Source organism: Marmota flaviventris, chromosome 3, assembly GCF_047511675.1.
Source record: "Marmota flaviventris isolate mMarFla1 chromosome 3, mMarFla1.hap1, whole genome shotgun sequence".
NCBI classification, from domain to species: domain Eukaryota; kingdom Metazoa; phylum Chordata; class Mammalia; order Rodentia; family Sciuridae; genus Marmota; species Marmota flaviventris.
This window is the reverse complement of record NC_092500.1, coordinates 46,214,247-46,232,800: the sequence shown is the minus strand read 5'-3', so window position 1 is coordinate 46,232,800 and position 18,554 is coordinate 46,214,247. Positions and strand designations below refer to the sequence as shown.

Genomic DNA, 18,554 nt, shown 5'->3' with positions numbered 1-18,554 from the left:
AAGAGAAGGGGACATGTGAGATTTGGAGATAATACTTTCATCCTTTGATGTTTTTTTTTAATGAAAGAAAATCTGTGCTTGAGATCATTTTAAGCTTTTTAATCCAGTCAAACAAAGTGACTTCCTAGGTTTTCAGCAGCCTATAGATAAACAGGTCCACAAGGGCCCCTTTGTGGCACGGGATGGTACTGTTGCCTTTTCAGGAGCCCCTTAGTGACAGGACAGTATCACTTCTCTTTTGTTGCACAGGGTTTTACCTAAAGGAAAGGAGAAGCAAAACAGTCTCCAGTTGGGTTATCTGTGTAAGGGCTCTGGGATCTTGTGGCTAAACTGAAGTGCAGATAATGGCAGTGGCCAATAGGAGCTTGAAACAGCTGCGAGGCAGACAGTAGATAGAAGGATAAGAGTTTGTAACCAAAAGCCCCTATCAGCTGAAAGAAGATCACAAATAAAAGTGAACTCTTTGAGAAAGAGAAAACCATGAATCTTTTGTTCACTTGAACTGGGTGGAGCCTCTCTGATAAAGGTATTCAGATTTAGTTTCTTGCAGTCCAGATATTGACTATTCACCAGGTGTCTCTTGCTTTGGGTTTCTGGTTCACCCAAAGAATTATATCCTGGAACCTTTTAAATAAATATAAATATGTGCGCTCTATGAAAGATCAAGGGCTGATTTTCTAGAATGACACTTTGCACATTTAAACTGAAGGATCTAGACAGACACTCAGCCCCCAGTTACTGCTGGGTGGCCTCACTGGGTTGTGTCATGTTCTTCAGGATCCCCTTGCACAGAGTACAAACAGTGCAAGGCAGGAGGTGTTGGCAAGATAAGGTGATGTGCCATTTTTTCTTACTGATATTTTTTGTGATGCTTTCATACAAGCATTAAGATTTGTCAAAAAGCATTCTACAGATGGGTGCACTGGTGCACGCCTATAATCCCATCAGATTGGGAGGCTGAGGCAGGAGGATCACGAGTTCAAAGCAACTTAGTGAGGCACTAAGTGATTTAGTGAGACCCTTTTTCTAAATAAAATATTAAAAAGGGCTAGGGATATAGCTGAGTGGTTAGCAGCCCTGGGTTCAATCCCTGGTACAAAAAAAAAAAAAAAAAAAAAAAAATCCTACACTTTGGTTTAACTACCAGCCCTGCAGACTGTATTGTACCAGCTGGAGGTGAGCCCTGTGTCCTGGGCACACATCAAGCCAGTTTGGAGGTTTGAGCCAGCCCCTTTAAAGTCATTCTGTTATCCCAGGTTTAAATTATAATTCTCCTGCTTCCTTAAAGCAGTTCCAACATAATGAAATATAAAATTATTGTTTTTTAGCTTAATGATCATTATAAACAGGCATCCCTTGACCATTCTTCATTCATGTCCTGGCTATACTTTAGCCTCTGTGCTAATCCAGAAGCCTCCATTAAGTGAATCTTCTCTTCTTGGACTAGAGCCCACCAGTAGATTACCACTTTGCCTTTTTATTAACAGGGCTCCTCTTTTTTTCCACTTTCATGAATTCATTCTTTTTCCCCTACTTTATTTATTTATCTTTTTTTAAATATTATACATTTGCACCCTCACAAGCACTCCACACTCAACAGGGCCTAGGTGCTCATCACTCTTATTATGCATGGCTAGCCTTGTAATTTCTCCAGTGATGATTCTCAACGTCAGCTTCAAATAATCATCTAGAGAGTTCAAAAGCCTAGGCCACAACCTATAACAATTAAAATCAGAATTTCTGAGAATAGACCCAAAAATCAGCCATTTTTCTTTTTTTTATTATGTTTTTGTAAAACAAACATTGAACCACTGAGCCATATCCCCAGGCTTTTTTATATATTTTATTTTGAGACAGACCTTATCAAGTTAATCAGGGCCTCACCAAGTTACTGAAGCTGGCTTTGAACTCACGACCCTCCTGCCTTAGCCTCCCAAACCACTGGGATTATAGGCATGTGCCACTGAAGCCAGCTTTTTTTTTTTCTTTCTTTTCTTTTGTGCAGTACTAGAATTGAACCCAGGGGCACGCCACCACTGAGATACATCCCTAACCTCTTTTATTCTTATTTTGAGACAGAGTCTTGCCAAGCTGCTGAGGCTGGCTTTCAACTTTTGATCCTCCTTCTTCAGTCTCCCCAGTAACTGGGATTATAGGCATGCACCAGCATCAATGTTTTCTGTTGTTGATACTGAGGATTTAAACCAGGGGCGCTCAACCACTAAGCCACATCCCCAGCTCTTTTAAAATTATTATTATTTTTAGTTGTTGATGGACCTTTATGTAATTTTTTATATGTGGTGCTGAGGATTGAACCCAGTGCCTCATGCAGGCTAGGAAAATGCTCTACCACTGAGCCACAACCCCAGCTCCCACAGCCCTTTTTTATACTTTGTTTAAAGACAGGGTTGAGTTGCTTAGCGCCTTGCTAAATTGCTGAAGCTAGGTTTGAACTCGAGATCCTCCTGCCTCAGCCTCCCAAGCCACTGGGATTATAGGCATGCATCACCACACCCAGCAGCATCTTTCTAACTGACTTAATTATATAGTTATGAGTTTCTTAAAGTGAAGATTAGGAAATAAGATGTCCTGAAGCATTTTATCCAATCATCTGCAAACAAATCTTCTGACTTCTTTTCAAATCTGAAATAATAACAAAATTCATACTTCACATTGCAATATGAGCTAATAATAGAATATAAAAATCAGGCATTGCCTTGTTTATGTTTATTGTAAACAGCTCACATTTGCCTATTAATTAAACTGAACAACATAGGACAGATAAAGAGGCCACATGGTCTATTCTTCCTGCTGTTTAAATGTGGTTCATGGACCAGCTCAATCTTAGCAAGAATCTTCATTTGAACAAAATCTTAGATGATTTTTATGCAAAATTCATTTGAGAAATTAAAATGTCTACTGTTCTACTACACTAAGTGGACTACAAACCAAAAATGATTGAGAATTACTGAAGTAGATCATTTGTATTCTTTGCTCCACCCATATAGACTTGGCGTCATTGAATGAAGTTTAAGAAACCTAATATATTGTAATTGGTAACAATGCTGTAAGTGTACTCAAGTTTCAAGGGATGTAATTTTCCATTTATTTCACATAAACAAAAAATTTTTGTTCATAATGAAAACACATAGGTACATTGGCATTTAACTATCTCCTGATGCTTACAAATTGATCTACTAAAAAATCAGGACACAGGCCCGTGTGCCAGAGCCCAGCAGCCCAGCAGCCCAGATCCTACCCCTGTACAATGTGTACATTTGGCTTCTGACATGGCAATGACTGCCCAGACACTGACTAGATTTTTTGTAATGTAATCAAATATAACCTAATTTCCTTTCTGTTTTTTTGGAAGGGAATAGGAAATGTAATCAGAATTTACAGTGAGTTGTGTTTCACCAAGAAACTTTTGGCATTGTAGACATTTGTGAACTAGGGTCAGATTACAGTGATTTGATGGGGACTCAAAACTTAACCCTCCAGTACCCTCTTACCTTTGTTTTCATAGTTAAAAAAATAGATCTGTGAAAAATCATTGCCTGATTTGTGATGATCATCAATGCATTTCAAGCATCTCACTGCATTTGTGAAGTTCAAGATGACCAAAGAGAATTACACGTGCATGTTTGTCCAATTAACCAAAGTATTGTTTAAGACCTTGATTTTCATTCCAAGTCTGCACTAGCAAAGCTAATTGCAGAATATGCACAATCACAGAGATACTGGGTTGGTAAATAGAAAGTGAGGGAGAATTAAACATATCTTTATTAGTGTCTCTATTTTCCAATTAGCTAATAGTCACCTTCAGAATACAAGATTATATTTTAAACTGCCTGAAGCATGATCTACCCATGCCTTTTTTTTTTTTTAGTTACCAGGGATTGAACCCAGGAATGCTTTACTACTGAGGCATTTCCCTGGCCCTTTTTATTTTGAAACAGGGTGTTGCTATAAAGCTTTGAACTTGAAACCCTCCTGCCCTATCCTCCCAAGTCACTGGGATTACAGGTGTGCACCACCACACCTAACTACCTGCATCTTATAGTATCATCTTCAAGGTGACAGAGTCTACCCTTGCACCCTGTGAAATGTCAGTAACTTCATCCAGACTCTTCTTTGGAAGTTTTTGCTAATAATCAAAGAGAGAGAGAGAGAGAGAGAGAGAGTAAGCAAAAGGAAAGGGTGAGGAGGAAGTGGTGGGGCTCACAGTATTGAGCAGAAAATAAGGCAAGCCTAGAACAGCAGCAGTTTTAGTTTTCTTCTGTTACTATCAGGACCCTATTGAGTGTCAAGCCCAGGGTATAGCAGAAATAACAGAGGACAAGTGTAAGCAAAGAATGGTGAGATAACCAAGAGGCTTAAAAAAATCAAAGTGGCTAAAAAATAAAAATAAAAAAACAGTGATTTTACTATTGGTGACATTACTTCCACTATAAGTCTCCAGAAAGAGAGGTCACAAGCCTAAACAACACAAATATACTGTGCTACTAGTTTGTTTTGTTTACACACACACACACACACACACACACACACACACACACAAATGCCAGTATATTAAGTATAGCATGTTGGGAGGGAGATATACTCAGAAGTTCTAGAGTCTATGAAGTTTGGTTGCTGCACTAAGAATTCATTTTCCAGAATCATACACAAATCAGCACCCCATGAATTCCCTGCCCCCTCAATTTAGACATAAGGGACATATTATTTTCAAAGGGAAAGACCTTTCTACACAATGTTTACAAGAAGAGAAGCTAAAATCAAAGCATGTTCTGCAAGTAATGTATGGAGAAAAAATTGAATAGTTTATGTAAGAGGCCATGCAAGCAATATTCTTCCTTGAGATTATCTGCCAGAGCCATGATAAGTTACCTTCGTGGCTATCCTGCCTGACAGATAAATAAAGAGAACGTGGGAGTTGTGAAATAAGAAGTAAAATAAAAATATTTTTAACCTCCTAAGGGAAAATGAAGGTTAACCTTGGAAAGCAGATTGGACTCATTGGGTGCTAAAGGGATGAGAGTTGGGGAAGGCATATTGTGAGTGGGGCTGTGTTTGGGGATAGATGGGGGTCTGTGATGAATTGTGGGAAGACACCAGGTGAGCAGTAGAAAATGGGAATATTGTAGAGATGGAACCAGAATGCAGAACTGATTAAATGCCCAAAGTCATGAAGCAGCCAACATTTTATAAGCACTTTTACATCCCACTTCATCCTCAGCAGGCTCGCAAGGTCAGTACTGACACTATCCCTTTCCTGGTGATGGGGAAGCAAAAAAGCCAAGAGGGTGGCTGATCTTCCCAAGGTGAAGTGGCTTGCAATGGAGTTCAGCTACAAAGAAGCTTCAGACAAGAACTCTGGTCTGTCAGACCCCAAAATCTGCCCAATTCACCACCACATTTTTCTTAACATCTTGAATCACCTGCGAGAAAGAATGGGCACTAAACACAGGGAGGGAAAGCTTGACAGGAACACAAGTATAGACACGTGTTGTGAAGATTCAAAAAAAAGATAGTTGTAATGCTGCAAAATGGAAATAAATAAACCGAAATTGGAAAGGGAACAGTATCAAAATGTGGACCAGTCTTTTAGGTGTTTCTCTATGCAGTTGGTTGTCTATCCCTATGAGGTAGAAGTCATCTCTATTTTCCTGATGAGAAAACTGTAGGTGAGAAAGGAAAAGGTGTCTTGCCACCATTACAAAGTAAGTGTTGATTAGACAAAGACAAAGAGAAAAGAATAGTCCCAACCAAAGGAATTAGTATGCAACCACTCATGGGGGTGGGGTGCTATTAACATTAAGGACCAGGGAACAAATTCATCAAGAATCAAGAGGCTCAAGGTGAAGAAAAGTGCCAGAAGAAACTTGGAAGGCAGGTGAGGACCAGGCCCTGTGAGACCCATTGGGAACAGAATATGATGTCAAGGATTTCAGTCTATATTATAGGGTGGACATCCACTGGAGGGCGTTCAGCAGGGTCTGTCCTGTTGAAGCATCTAGTTGAGAAAAGAGAAAGTTGTCAGAATGGAGGCAGTGGTGATGGAGAATAGGAGATGGATTTGAAAAATATTTAGAATGTGAAATTACCAATGTTTGTTAATGAATTTGCTCTGAAGAATAAAGTAGAAGGATGTGTCAAAGATGATTCCTAAGTTTGGGGTTTATTCAACTATGTGCTTAATGTAGCCAGTCCCTGGGATAAGAAACACTGGTAGAGGACAGTATGGGGATAGGAAGGTAGAAGAGGAAGATAATCAGTTTGGACTTCAAACCTTGTGTTTGAAGAAGAACAACTAAATGGAGATGGCACAAAATTTGAAATCCAGATCTGCACCTTAAAAAAGCAGAAAAGTTGAAACTTTGGTTAAGTCCCCTAACCATGCATTTCTCTTAATATTTCATCATGATTTATTTGTCTATGATAGAGACACAGACCGTACCTGCTGAGTTTTTTGCTAGATCCCCAGCACCAGGTAGAGTTCCCAGGACAAAGACAGCCCTTAAGAAGTACGGCTTGAACTGAAGACCCAAACTCTAAGTGGTGTTCTTAGGTGGTACTGAGGATCCGCTTATCTCCCCAGCTTTTACTGCATTTAACCTGCATTTACTCTCTCCCTGGCTCCAAACTCTGTGTGCCCTGGCTTTTCCCACATGCCTTTCTGGGACTAAGAGTTGAACCCAGTGATTCCTGAAGGGATTTTAGAGTTCATGTATCTACCAGAATTCATTTTCCTATTGTGTCAGCTGAGGACTCCCTGCTTTAAGAGTAGGGATACAGGAAAAATTCTATGATATTATGTCTCAAAAGGTTGATAGGATTTGGACAGGAAGGGGGATGTTTATGAATACAGAGTCCAGAATTACTGTGGGAAAGAACTAAAAATGAGAATTGAGTGGACCAAGAAATAAGAGAAAAGTCTGGCAGGTTTAGGTGGGTAGAGAGGCTTCAAAAACAGAATGGGAAGTTTGGGTTTGAAAGGAATGATAGTATGGAAGTATAGATTCCTAGCAGAGAAATGACATGGAGTGCAATTTAACAGAGATTAACCTGGCAGCAGTCTACAGGATTAATGGAAGAGATAAGAGATCAAAGCCAAAAAGTCTAGCTCAGAGGCTGTTGCAGTAATGCAGGTGTGAAGAGATAAGAGACTTAACTAGACAGTCCAAGTGGAGAGTCTCAGAGATGAAGATGAATGGAGAGGGCTGGTGAATGATTGGCTGGAAGGCAATAGAAGATTCAAAAACTGACCCTCAATTTCAAACCCTAGTGGTACTTGGGAGACTAATGGTGCCCCTGACAAAAAAAGAGGATCTTTGTTTTCTGCAGAGAAAAACAAAACGCAAGAAGTCACTGCTCACAATACTTTGGCTATAGATCATCTCCTTGTTGAAAAAAAAAAATTCACAACAGTGGTGACCACTAAGAAACTGAGCAATTTAATATGATTTGACTTAAAAATATATTCTTTGGAGCTAGAGATGTCACTCAGTGGTGGAGCACTTTTCCAGTATGTGTGAGACCCTGAGGTTAATCCCCAGCACCACAAAAATAAAAAATGTATAAATATATATGGAGGGATGGATAGATAGATAGATAGATAGATAGATAGATAGATAGATAGATAGATGAGTCTTGCACTCCTTGGTAATTCAGAGAGACAGGGGTTTGATTCTCTTAGACACTTTTCATTCAGCTCCTAGTGAAGACAACTTACTAACTAGTCATTAAATTATTGCACTTTAATAACCTGAAGACTTTCTTTCCCTAAACCGGAAAGGTGGAAAATAGGTCTAAAGCAATGCTTCCTGGAGGACACATTAGGTTTCACATGGTGAAAATCAAGACTGAGGTGGAAATATCCCCTCTAAGCAATCATGGTCTTTACATGATTCCATTTGCTAAATTATCTTCCTAGGATACAGGAAGTTTCCCATATATGGCAAATTCATTAAAAGGTGAAAGTCCATGTTGGGGTCACTCCATAAATATTTAAAAATGGTAATCACCACAACAAAAGTAATGCTGATATTATTGTGAAGAATTCGTTTAAATCAATTTTAATTCAATCTGTAAGGGTTCATATAGATGAACTTCTATCCTGATGATCTTGTTGTAGGATTTAGGTCTAATGACGCACTGATTCCAGTGCAATACAACTTCAAAACAGCGAAATTTCATCATAGTTTATGCACTTTGTTAAATTGTTTTATATATAGATTTGGAACTACATGTTTTTCGTGTTATTTAAAAAGTAAAATAATAATTGGGAATGCTTTCATTTTTCAAAACATAAATGAACTAAATCTCTGTGCCCCAGCTATGTATGACTTTTTTCAAGGATGGTAAGATGATCTTACAAAATGTAAAATGCATATACTATATGAGAGAGCTTTAAAACTTACAAAGGACCAATTCCAGGGCTTGGAAGACTGAGACAGGAGTATTTCAAGTTCAAAGCCAGCCTCAACAATTTAGGGTGGTCCTAAGCAACTTAGTGAGATCCTATCTCAAAATAAAAACTAAAAAGGACCAAGGATGTAGCTCAGTGGTAAATTGCCCATGAATTCAATCCCCAATGCCCCCAAACAAAGCAAAACAAAACAAAAAAACTTACAAAGGAAAAATCCTCAACTAAATATAAAAGTGCAGGGTCAGTCATGAAAATGCCATGCTCTCTAATTCTGCTTGCTACATAGAATCCCCATAGTCTGTGTAATGCAGCTGCAACATTCTTCACACTTTTGGCTTTTTTCTTTCCTCCCAGTCATCCATGTTAATAATTGACATTATTACAGTCATCTCAGCAGAGAATTAGCCAAGATCAATGGCTTATCTTTTGTCTAACGCTTTCTTCTTTGTGGTTAATGGCTCATCAAAGACATTCTCAAACAAAGATACAAGTTTATGTGATACATGGGCAAGGTGTCATATACAAGATAAATAAAGGACCATTTTCTGGAACAATAGCAAGAATGATCTCATAGTCTTTAATCCCTACAAAAAAAAATGCCATTTATAAATCAAAAGTTTCCTTTAGAAGTATGCAGCAGATAAGCATACTCTTTCTTTTAAAAGAGGAAATTTTCACAGTTAACCCCTTATGTATAAATCTTAAGAACAAAGACTTTAAACAGAAAAAAAATTAGCTTTTTTTTTTTGCCATTGCCTACACATAAAAGATTAAATTTTTGCCATTGTCTTCCAGCTCTTTGCCACATAAAACACATTGATATTCCAGAATGCCATGCACAAAACTAAAATTCACTGTTTTATTTTTATTGCACATAATACTGAGTAGTATTCATCCCTGCTCTTGCATAGTCGTCATCTTCCCAGTTGCCCAGGCCAGAACGTAAGTCACAAAGCTTTTTTTTTCTCCGTCTCTGGTCACACCTGGTGAGTCACCAAGTTCTATCAAGTCAACTTATTCAACATCCCTCAAATTAGGCCCTTCCTCTCCATTCCCACATTACTTCCAGGCATTCATCTTTCTCACCTTGATCACTGCAATTACCTTGATCATTTGTTCCTCTATTAGTCCCTCCTGCCCATTGCTATCTATCATGATGAGCTTTCCACACAGCTATTCTTAGAGTGTCTGGTCAGGAGTCAGTATGATACCCCCACTCCAGAGAAACATCTTAGGCAGACCCTGAAGATTTCTTGGATAGGGTGGGACATTTTTCATAGGCTGGTAGCCCAGAAGCCTTCTGGGATTGACATTATCCAGACTCCAAGCACTTAACTTTGGAGTTCTTAAAGCCTGCTAAGGTAAACTGGATTGTCTGGGCCAGGTCCCAGAGGTGAGGAAAAGCAACCCAAGTCCCATGAGAGACTGTGCCCTTGGCCAAGCAGCCAGAGCAGCAAAATCCTTTCAGCAGAGAACTGAGTTATTTCAACATAAGCCCAAAGGTAATAACAAAGCCATTTCTCACCAGTGGTAGCCCTCTAAGTAACTTTACAAAGACTCATCAGAATTCTGTTCTTGCACCAGATGATGTCATGTTTCTCTCCCACTATTTTAGTCTTTGGGGTCTCCATTGTCCCTATGCTGGCCTACACAGAATATGAGCATGTCTTTTTCTCTGTGATGGAGTCTTGCTATAACAGTCAACAAAACATGCAGTGTAGCTGCTGAACATGCATATTAAGGGATATTTGATGAGGAGAGAAGCAACAGTTCTGCTAGTTCACATGACAAAATGAAAAAATGACAATCTCCGATAAAGAATATGAAATTGCAAAAAATTGAACTACAAGAATAAAAAAAAAAACTTTTTTAGAGTGGGAAAAAAGTGGTACCACCCCCAAAATCTGAAGATTTTTCCTTAAATTATAAAGTCCATCACTTGTAGAATGCTTTGTTTTAAAAAATGTCCATGTATGTTTTCTCATTTAATTCTCACAGTAATTCTGTGACACAATGTGATTCTGCTTTATAGATATGAAAATTGACCCAGAGACATTGATCAATATGTCCCAAAATCTCATAAGAATGAGTAGCAGAGTCTTGACTTAAATGTGTCTTAATTCTTCTAATTCCATAATTCTTAATTCTTCTAAGTCTAGTTTACCATATGCCCTTACAGAGGTGGTTGTAAATGACATAGGAAGTAGCCTAAATTTTGTTTTATGATTTCACTGTGGTTCCTTAAGCAATATAAATGGGGTGCCATTTCCCATATAGTGATCACTTTTCACATTGTCTTTCAAGATAATAATTAAGAAGTTTTATTTGTCTGAATTGAAGGTGAAGCCTCTCACACTGTTTTTCCAATGTTTTACTTTGCTCTGACTAATGGGAGTGTGGGTTTTGTGCTGCCTGTCACATTTTGATGAATGCATAAATGTTAAGATCATTGCTAGGAACTTTCTCTGAGAACATACCATCACATGTTGCCACTTCTCCTTTGACTTAAGAATATAGATGTTATAGTCAGTAACATATCAGAACCACAACATTTTGCCCTATTGTGTAATGGGAATGTGTGTGTATATGTTAGACGGGTATACAACGTGACAATAATACGGGTACACAACATGACAATAACATTAAAGGCTGAAAAAAAAAGAGTCATTTATTATACCTAATTGCAGACACCTCTTGACCAGTTCTGTTATGAGAAATGAAACAGCCTGCTTTTCTCAGACCTGAAATTCACTGACAATCTAGCACTTACTTTAGTCAACATTTGTCTGAATAAAAATTGACTTTACTTCTTTTTTTCCTATGGTCAAAGACAAAAAACACAATTTTTACCCAGCTTCAGATAATAATAACTTAAAATAATTAAGTTGTATAAGTCTTTTATATAAGTCCTATTGTATTGTCTCCTTTAATCAGAAAGAAACACTGTAAGAAAGAGAGAAGTTATCCCCATTTTATAGATGCTAAAGCTGTGGTCTATTGACTTATTCATGGTCCCAGCTACTATAATGACTTGATCCTGGGACTTCCATGCCCAAATCTCTGCACTGATTCACAGATATTAAGCTGCCTGCACGCGCACACACACACACACACACACACACACACACGCACACTCCTTTTGACTTGCACAAAATAGAAATAATAATGAAGCATTTAAAAAGTGGAAGTATAATGTCACTCTGTTGCTTCTGATGGATAATAAGTATATAATTGAGCCATATTTTATATGTGTGTGTTTTCTTGTACTGTATAATGATGCTTATCTTAAACTTCACTGCTTAAATATTGCATTTTCCAAGCATATGAATAGAAAATGTTCAGCTGCCTGAAAAAGACCAGACTGACACAATATAAGCCTTTTGTTTACTCACTGAATAGGCACAACTTGTGCCCTGCCAGCTGCTTTGCCCACAGTCTTAACCTTGTTCCGTAAGAACCACCTGTACAATAGCTGGATAATTAATTCCATACTCCATTTCAGACTTGGGATATTCTGTTAAGATTAATTGAGACATAGAAGAAGAGACTAGAATGGTGGCTACCAAGGGTCTACAGGGCTGAGAGGGAGAACGGGGAGATGTTGCTTCAAAAGTAGCAAGTCTCACGTAGCATGAATAAGTTCTGGCAATCATTGTAGAGTATGGTAATTATAATTAATAGTACTGCATTGTGTACTTGAAAATTGCTAACAAATTAGACCCTAAATATTCCCACCACAAAAAAAAATGGAAAATATGGGAGGGATATTAATTAGTTTGATTTAATCATTTTACAATGTAAACATATAGCAAAACATAACATTGTACATAAGTATATACATTTTTATTTGTCAATTATACCATTATAAAACTAGGAGGGGATGGGCTGGGGTTGTGGCTCAGTGGCAGTGCACTTGCCTCGCACGTTTGGGAAACTGGGATCGATCCTCAGCACCACATAAAAATAAATAAATAAAATAAAGGTATTGTGTCCATCTACGACTAAAAGCATATTTAAAAAAAAACTGGGAGGGGAAAATGACATCAAATAATGGCTTTTAATGTCAACAGTGTACAACACCCTAAATTAGGTTGGAACCATGGAGGCCAGGTGGCCATAGGTTCTGAAACACTTCATTTTTAAGTACTATCTATTGAGAGCTTCTTAAATGAAGAAACTGTGTAGTGGAAATGCTGCATTCAGGATGCCTGAAAGTCTGTGCTATGGACTATTAGGTCTGGGGTCTTAGTATTTGGAGTGTTAGGACTCTGAACAATTGCTCTGACTTATTTTATTTCCAACAGCCAATTTGTATGAGATAATAGTGTGGAGGTCAGATTCCATCCTTTTTTCTGAGGAAGACAAAGTGATTCATAAAAGATAGCTGTCCAGAGAAATACACTTATTAGCATAGGGAACTAATACTAGGACCACTTCACATCAGTAGCCATTTAAAATATCTACAAGACAAGCCTCTGACTCGATGCCTTTTCTATTAATATACCCTAACATCTACACTGAACTGTGAGATTGGTCATTTTCAAGGCTTTTAGGAGCCACTTATAGTTTCAATGTACAATCAACAGGCAATAATCAGACAATATTGTCAACTGAAACTCAGAGGCTCAGACTGTACTATAAAGTCCCTAGTCTTTAGTCCCTGCAGTAGTTAAGGAGAGTTTGCATATGTGCTTTTCCTCTAGTCAAAAGCAATCACCTCCTCCTTCCCTAACTTGAACATGGGCTGAGCAAGTTGTGGCTGGAGAAACAAAGAGAGATGGTGTTGAGTTTTCCTAAAAATTTCCAGTTTCATTTGTCAACAGAACCATGAGATGTCGGGAAGCTTTTTGCTGTCTATGATGATGGTTAGTCTGTTGGAAACTTAAGTGTCTGTGGGTGACAACACCCAACTCTTGAAATTCGTTCCAAGTGCCCTTATCTCATTTATAACCAAAACTTGGCCCAGGGCCTTTAAGGTGTCACTTTTTTCCATTCAGTTGGTAGACATAAGAACCAGAGAGGACAATTCAAATGACATTATGTGACCAAAAGTGAGGAAGCCATTTTCCAGAGAGATCAGTTCACTACCACAGAGAATTCTATTTCTAAACTGTTTAAATTTGGTTTGCAGGAGATTATTTTGTGATCCTGGTGTGCTTCCTGCATCTGTTTAGTCTTAAATGCTTCCGAAAACATTTTTCAAAATCCTCTCGTGATTTTCTAATCCTTCCTAATACATGGACTGCTTAAAATGCAACTCTTCCTATTTTTTTTCTTTAATCCTAGCTTTGAAAATGCAAACGTGTGATTCTTAAAAACAGATTGAAAAGAAAAATGAGCGAGGGTCATTGGAAGCATAGCTGAGTGATGCTGATTCTATTGTTCGTGTGTCTCAAAGAAAATTTCAAACTACATGAGTGTTGTCAATTCTATGAGAAAAGTGAGGGCATTTTAATTACAGCCACAATTTATATTGGATCAGGGTAAAATAAATGTATTGCACTCCCTCTGCTGGCTCTGAAGTTCTAACAGCTCATTATCCAGACCTATTTTTAGATGTAGTTCCCCACTTTAAAAAAAAAAAAAGAAAAAGAAAATACTGGAGTGTGGAAAAAGGAAACAAGAGCTGGAAAACTGTCAATTTTATTATTAGTTTATAATGTCAGAGAAACCAACATCACCCAAGACAAATGATTAGGATGAGCAGAAAAGCCAGGAGTTTTTAGGCTCTTCAACATAGCACTAAGAGAAAGGGAAGGGCCGCCTCTCCTTATCCAGGCCTAAAAGCCTTTAAAAATTACTGAATTCTGTCAAATACTGAAATAATATTTTCTCAAGCTTAAAAAACAAACTAGTAGATTCATATGTTGAATATGTTCAAAATGGCCCAGGAATATACAGGCATTCATTTGGCTTGGGGTGGAAGAGAGAAGGGAATGTGACTGTCTGTCACCTATAGTCAGAGGGGAAAGCTGAAGATCATCATACTGAAACTGTATACCTTGGGGAGGCCACGTTACCCACAAGCCTGGAAGAAATACCGTGGAGTTTTAGAGCCAGGAGGCCTAAGAAACACTGGTTCCTAAGAAACACTGGTTCGTGAGCTAAAGGGAGAATCCATCAGTTGAGGAAAATGGTACAGATGTCAGGGACCCTGAGTATCTCAGCTGTTTCACTCTAGTTGATGGGTACATGCAGGGATTTCGTGCAAAGTCCAGCTTCTGCGTGGTGTTTGCTCTCTTTTCCATTCTCATTCACTCTCTTCCACAGGCGTCTAGATGCCAACCACATCAGCTACGTGCCACCCAGCTGTTTCAGTGGCCTGCATTCCCTGAGGCACCTGTGGCTAGATGACAATGCCCTGACAGAAATCCCTGTCCAGGCTTTCAGAAGTTTATCAGCATTGCAAGCCATGACCTTGGCCCTGAACAAAATACACCACATACCAGACTATGCCTTTGGAAACCTCTCCAGCTTGGTAGTTCTGTAAGTTTTATTGATTTTGCTCTCTCTTCTAATAGTTTCTAAATTCACTCTAGACCTTGGCCTTAAAATGCTGGTCCTTCAAAACTTGAATGGACACATTTTATGGGAGGACAACTCCTTGCCCCTCTCCCCAAAATGAGTAACAAATGTTCCAATTGTGTAAATGACTTAAATAACATTTATCAAGCACCTGATAAGTGCCAAATACTGCTAGGCATGCAAAAATAATAAGTTATGACCTCTGCTTTAGTGGAACCCATTGTATATTGAACAAGAAATCACAGCACTATACAGTTAGTACAGTAACCAAAGTTATTTGTTTAAAAGTCCTCGTTTTTTATAATAGTTGAGAGCTCAGGTCAAACTGAAAGATGCCTTATTATTTTATAATATGTATCAGTAATATTAATACTATCTATTAAATACTTCTTGAGTCAAGGAAAGAGAAAGGAGAACCGTCACCTGACAGCAAGTTATGCATTTGTACAGCTTTTTTCTGTTAGGTCTAGATTTCATTACTTTAGTATATCAAAATGATTCTTGAATAAGTAATGTTAGAAAAATAATCAGTCTCCTTTAAGGATGAAGCAATATCCCCCTCATGTATAATAGAGTAGCCAATCAATATTGAGACAGGAAAACAACTGCTGCTCAAAAGGCTCTGAAATCAATTGGCTTTAGTGTATTAGTGAGCTTTCCCTCACTGTAACAAAATACTTGAGACAAACAACTGAATGGAGGAAAAGTTTATTTTGGCTCATGGTTTCAGAGGTTTTGATCCATGGCCATTTGGTCCTGTTGCTTTGTGGTGGACTTGTGGCAAGATGGCAGATCATCATAGTAGGCAGTGTGTGGTGGGGCAAAGCTGCTCACTTTATGCCAGCTGGGAGGACTGGGTCCCAATATTCCCTTCAAGGGCACTTCCCCCAATTACCAACTTCCCTCCACTAGGTTCCACCTCCTAAAGGTTGCACCATCTCCCAGGAATGTCACAGGGAACACTCAAGATCCAAACCACAACACTCTTGAGTGTTAACACTTCCTCTGTGGAAGGTCTGCACCAATCTCCTTTTGCTCCATGCTGCCCACTGACTCACCATGACCTTCAATCCCCCACCACCAACCACAATACCACCACCACCCCACCCCCAACCACCACCACCAACACCCCACCCCTGCCACCTTTGTTACCAACTTGATTACATGTTCATCTCTTCCACTTAGTGTATTCTTTGAGAGCTGGTCAACATCTTACCCATCTTTTTAGTTTCTCCTCAATCCCCTTCCTCATCTATCGCACATAGAAGATCCTCAGCAAGTGTTGCATTGGTCTCCTGTAAAACCAAAACTTACTTATTAGAATAAAGGTCTTAGTTTAAAAAAAAGAAATTGGGGGAATGTTAACAAATATTCATACTGAATTCCAAATATAAAAGTGATGCTACTGACCCACCAGAAGCTGCTTTAAATTTTTTTTTCTCCACTAGAGGGGATGGATTTACAGAGATTCAGCTATTCTTTTTCACCCTATCCCCCTTAAACCCATTTTCCAAAATCCCTTTGGGAGTTGGTCCAGTTTTCAGCTGTATACACAGCTGTTCTCATTGGCTCTGACCTGACTTACCCCAATTGGGCCGAAGGTGATAATTATGCACATTAATACTGTGTCAAGAAAACTAATCTTCTTGGGCAGCCGGAAAAATCATTCCCTGTGGCCGAAATCATGGTTTCCTGTTGACCTGTGGCCCAACCCTGGGAATGTAGCCACTAGAAGCCTTCAGCTTCAATATGATGTGCTTAATACACCTATGACCTTCCCTTTGTCCTCCACTTGTCAATGATGATCAGTATCTCTGCTTCACATTCTCTAGCTCAAAGCCATAGTAAACAAACTATAATGAAAACTACACTGAAAAACCTGATCTTACTAATATAGATCATGTTGCTCATATTATTATATGAGATCTCAAACCCAAACAGTAAAACTGTGATTGTCTTTTAAATTCTTTATAAGCAAATGGGGCATGTAGACTTTTTTTTTTTTTTTACAATGTTCATTTCTCATAATTAGAGCATTCTTCGGCATAAGTTTCTTTGGATTTAAGCAATCCAAATGTGCCCAAATTTTCCATGTGCAGTGTGCCTTCCTGACTGTCTATAACGTTCTCCTGCAGGCATCTCCATAACAATAGAATCCACTCCCTGGGAAAGAAATGCTTTGATGGGCTCCACAGCCTAGAGACTTTGTGAGTTGACCTTTATTTGTTTCCCTTTTTTCAGTGTTTTCATGAATATTCTGAAAGAATCAAAATAGCCTTGAAGCCAACTTGCTGTTTGGTTTGGTTAATTGCCTGAGCTTTAAACAGATATCTACAGTGGAGAGTTTCTCTCTCTCTCTCTCTCTCTCTCTCTCTCTCTCTCTCTCTCTCTCTGTTTCACACACACATACACTCACACACACACACACACACACACACACACACACACACACCCTGCAGAGCTAAACAATAAAAGTGAGATTTTATTTTAATCTAATGAGAGTGATAAATTAATTAGAATAATTATAAGTTAAATGAGGTGTTCTCTACTGAGCAGTGACTGTCTGCTTAGGAATGTGTATTCTCTTCCAAAGATCAATTCTGTATTGTCTCTCAGGCTCACTATTCAGGAATTTGGTCTTCCCTACTGATGAGTGGATATAGACTAGGCGAATGCCTGAGTTTCCAATCCAAGATGAACAGGCATTTCAATAAGAAACAGGATTCATGTTAAAGCAATTCCAAGAACTGCAAAGTAGTAATAGTTACCATTTATCTCACTATATCTATAATCAACTATCACATTGAACCGTTGGCATACGTCATCCCAATAATTTTTACAAACATCCTATGCACGTAGCCATTTCATCCTACCTTAGGATGGCATCCTATTTAATGAGGGTAAATTATTTTACCAACATTACATGTGTAGTCAGTAGCATAACAGGGACTTGCTTCCTTCTTTGATCTAAACTTCATGTTTACCTCTAGATACTACTTCCAAAGAATAGGTCCAAAATTCAGTTCGTTATTGGTACCTATAATAAAAATGAGTCTGGCCAGCTGAACATGACCTAGACCCTTTCCCAAAGTCAAGGTAGAGGCTCTCACAGGTCACACCAGGGTCCCAGCCTTTTCCCAAGAGAGGAACTGCTCTTTATTGTCCTGTTGAGTGGGAGAAGTTTAATGAGGGTGAGGATCCTGAGTGTGCTGGGAAAGGAAGATGGCTGTAGACATGGGCTCATCTCCATCTCCACATTTCCATATTCAAGTGTAATAAACCACCCAGGGCCACGGAATCTACTATACTGGCTCTGACCAGGAATGCAGGAGGAGGTGACAAAGTCTCCCATGGCCTTGGGGCCCATTTTTCATTTGCATACAAAGCTCACCAATTTGAACATGCTAAATTTAGCTTCTAATCAGGTCTGTGTCCACTAATTTCCTGAAAGACCATTTGTTATTGGTCTTTTTATAGCCAATGAGCTCTAACAGCTCTGCTACCAGGGTTACTTAAATCACTCTGTTTCCTTGTAAATGTCAAAGATGGACTTGTTCAGGCAGGACCTTGATGTCAACTTAATGGCATAGATGAGCAT

The 18,554-nt window shown here is 38.7% G+C and overlaps 1 protein-coding gene across 3 annotated transcripts in view; it reads left to right on the top strand.

Moving 5' to 3' along the window:
- The window catches only part of Lgr5 (leucine rich repeat containing G protein-coupled receptor 5), a 122,908-nt gene that overhangs the window by 81,644 nt on the left and 22,710 nt on the right, over positions 1 to 18,554 (top strand). For 2 of the 3 annotated variants that reach the window (XM_027923159.2, XM_027923100.2), the window contains exons 5-6: positions 14,702 to 14,917; positions 17,092 to 17,163. In XM_027923159.2, the coding sequence (XP_027778960.2) occupies positions 14,702 to 14,917; positions 17,092 to 17,163 (288 nt within the window). The remainder of the gene's footprint in view (positions 1 to 14,701; positions 14,918 to 17,091; positions 17,164 to 18,554) is intronic. The other variant, XM_027923212.2, reaches the window with a different exon arrangement.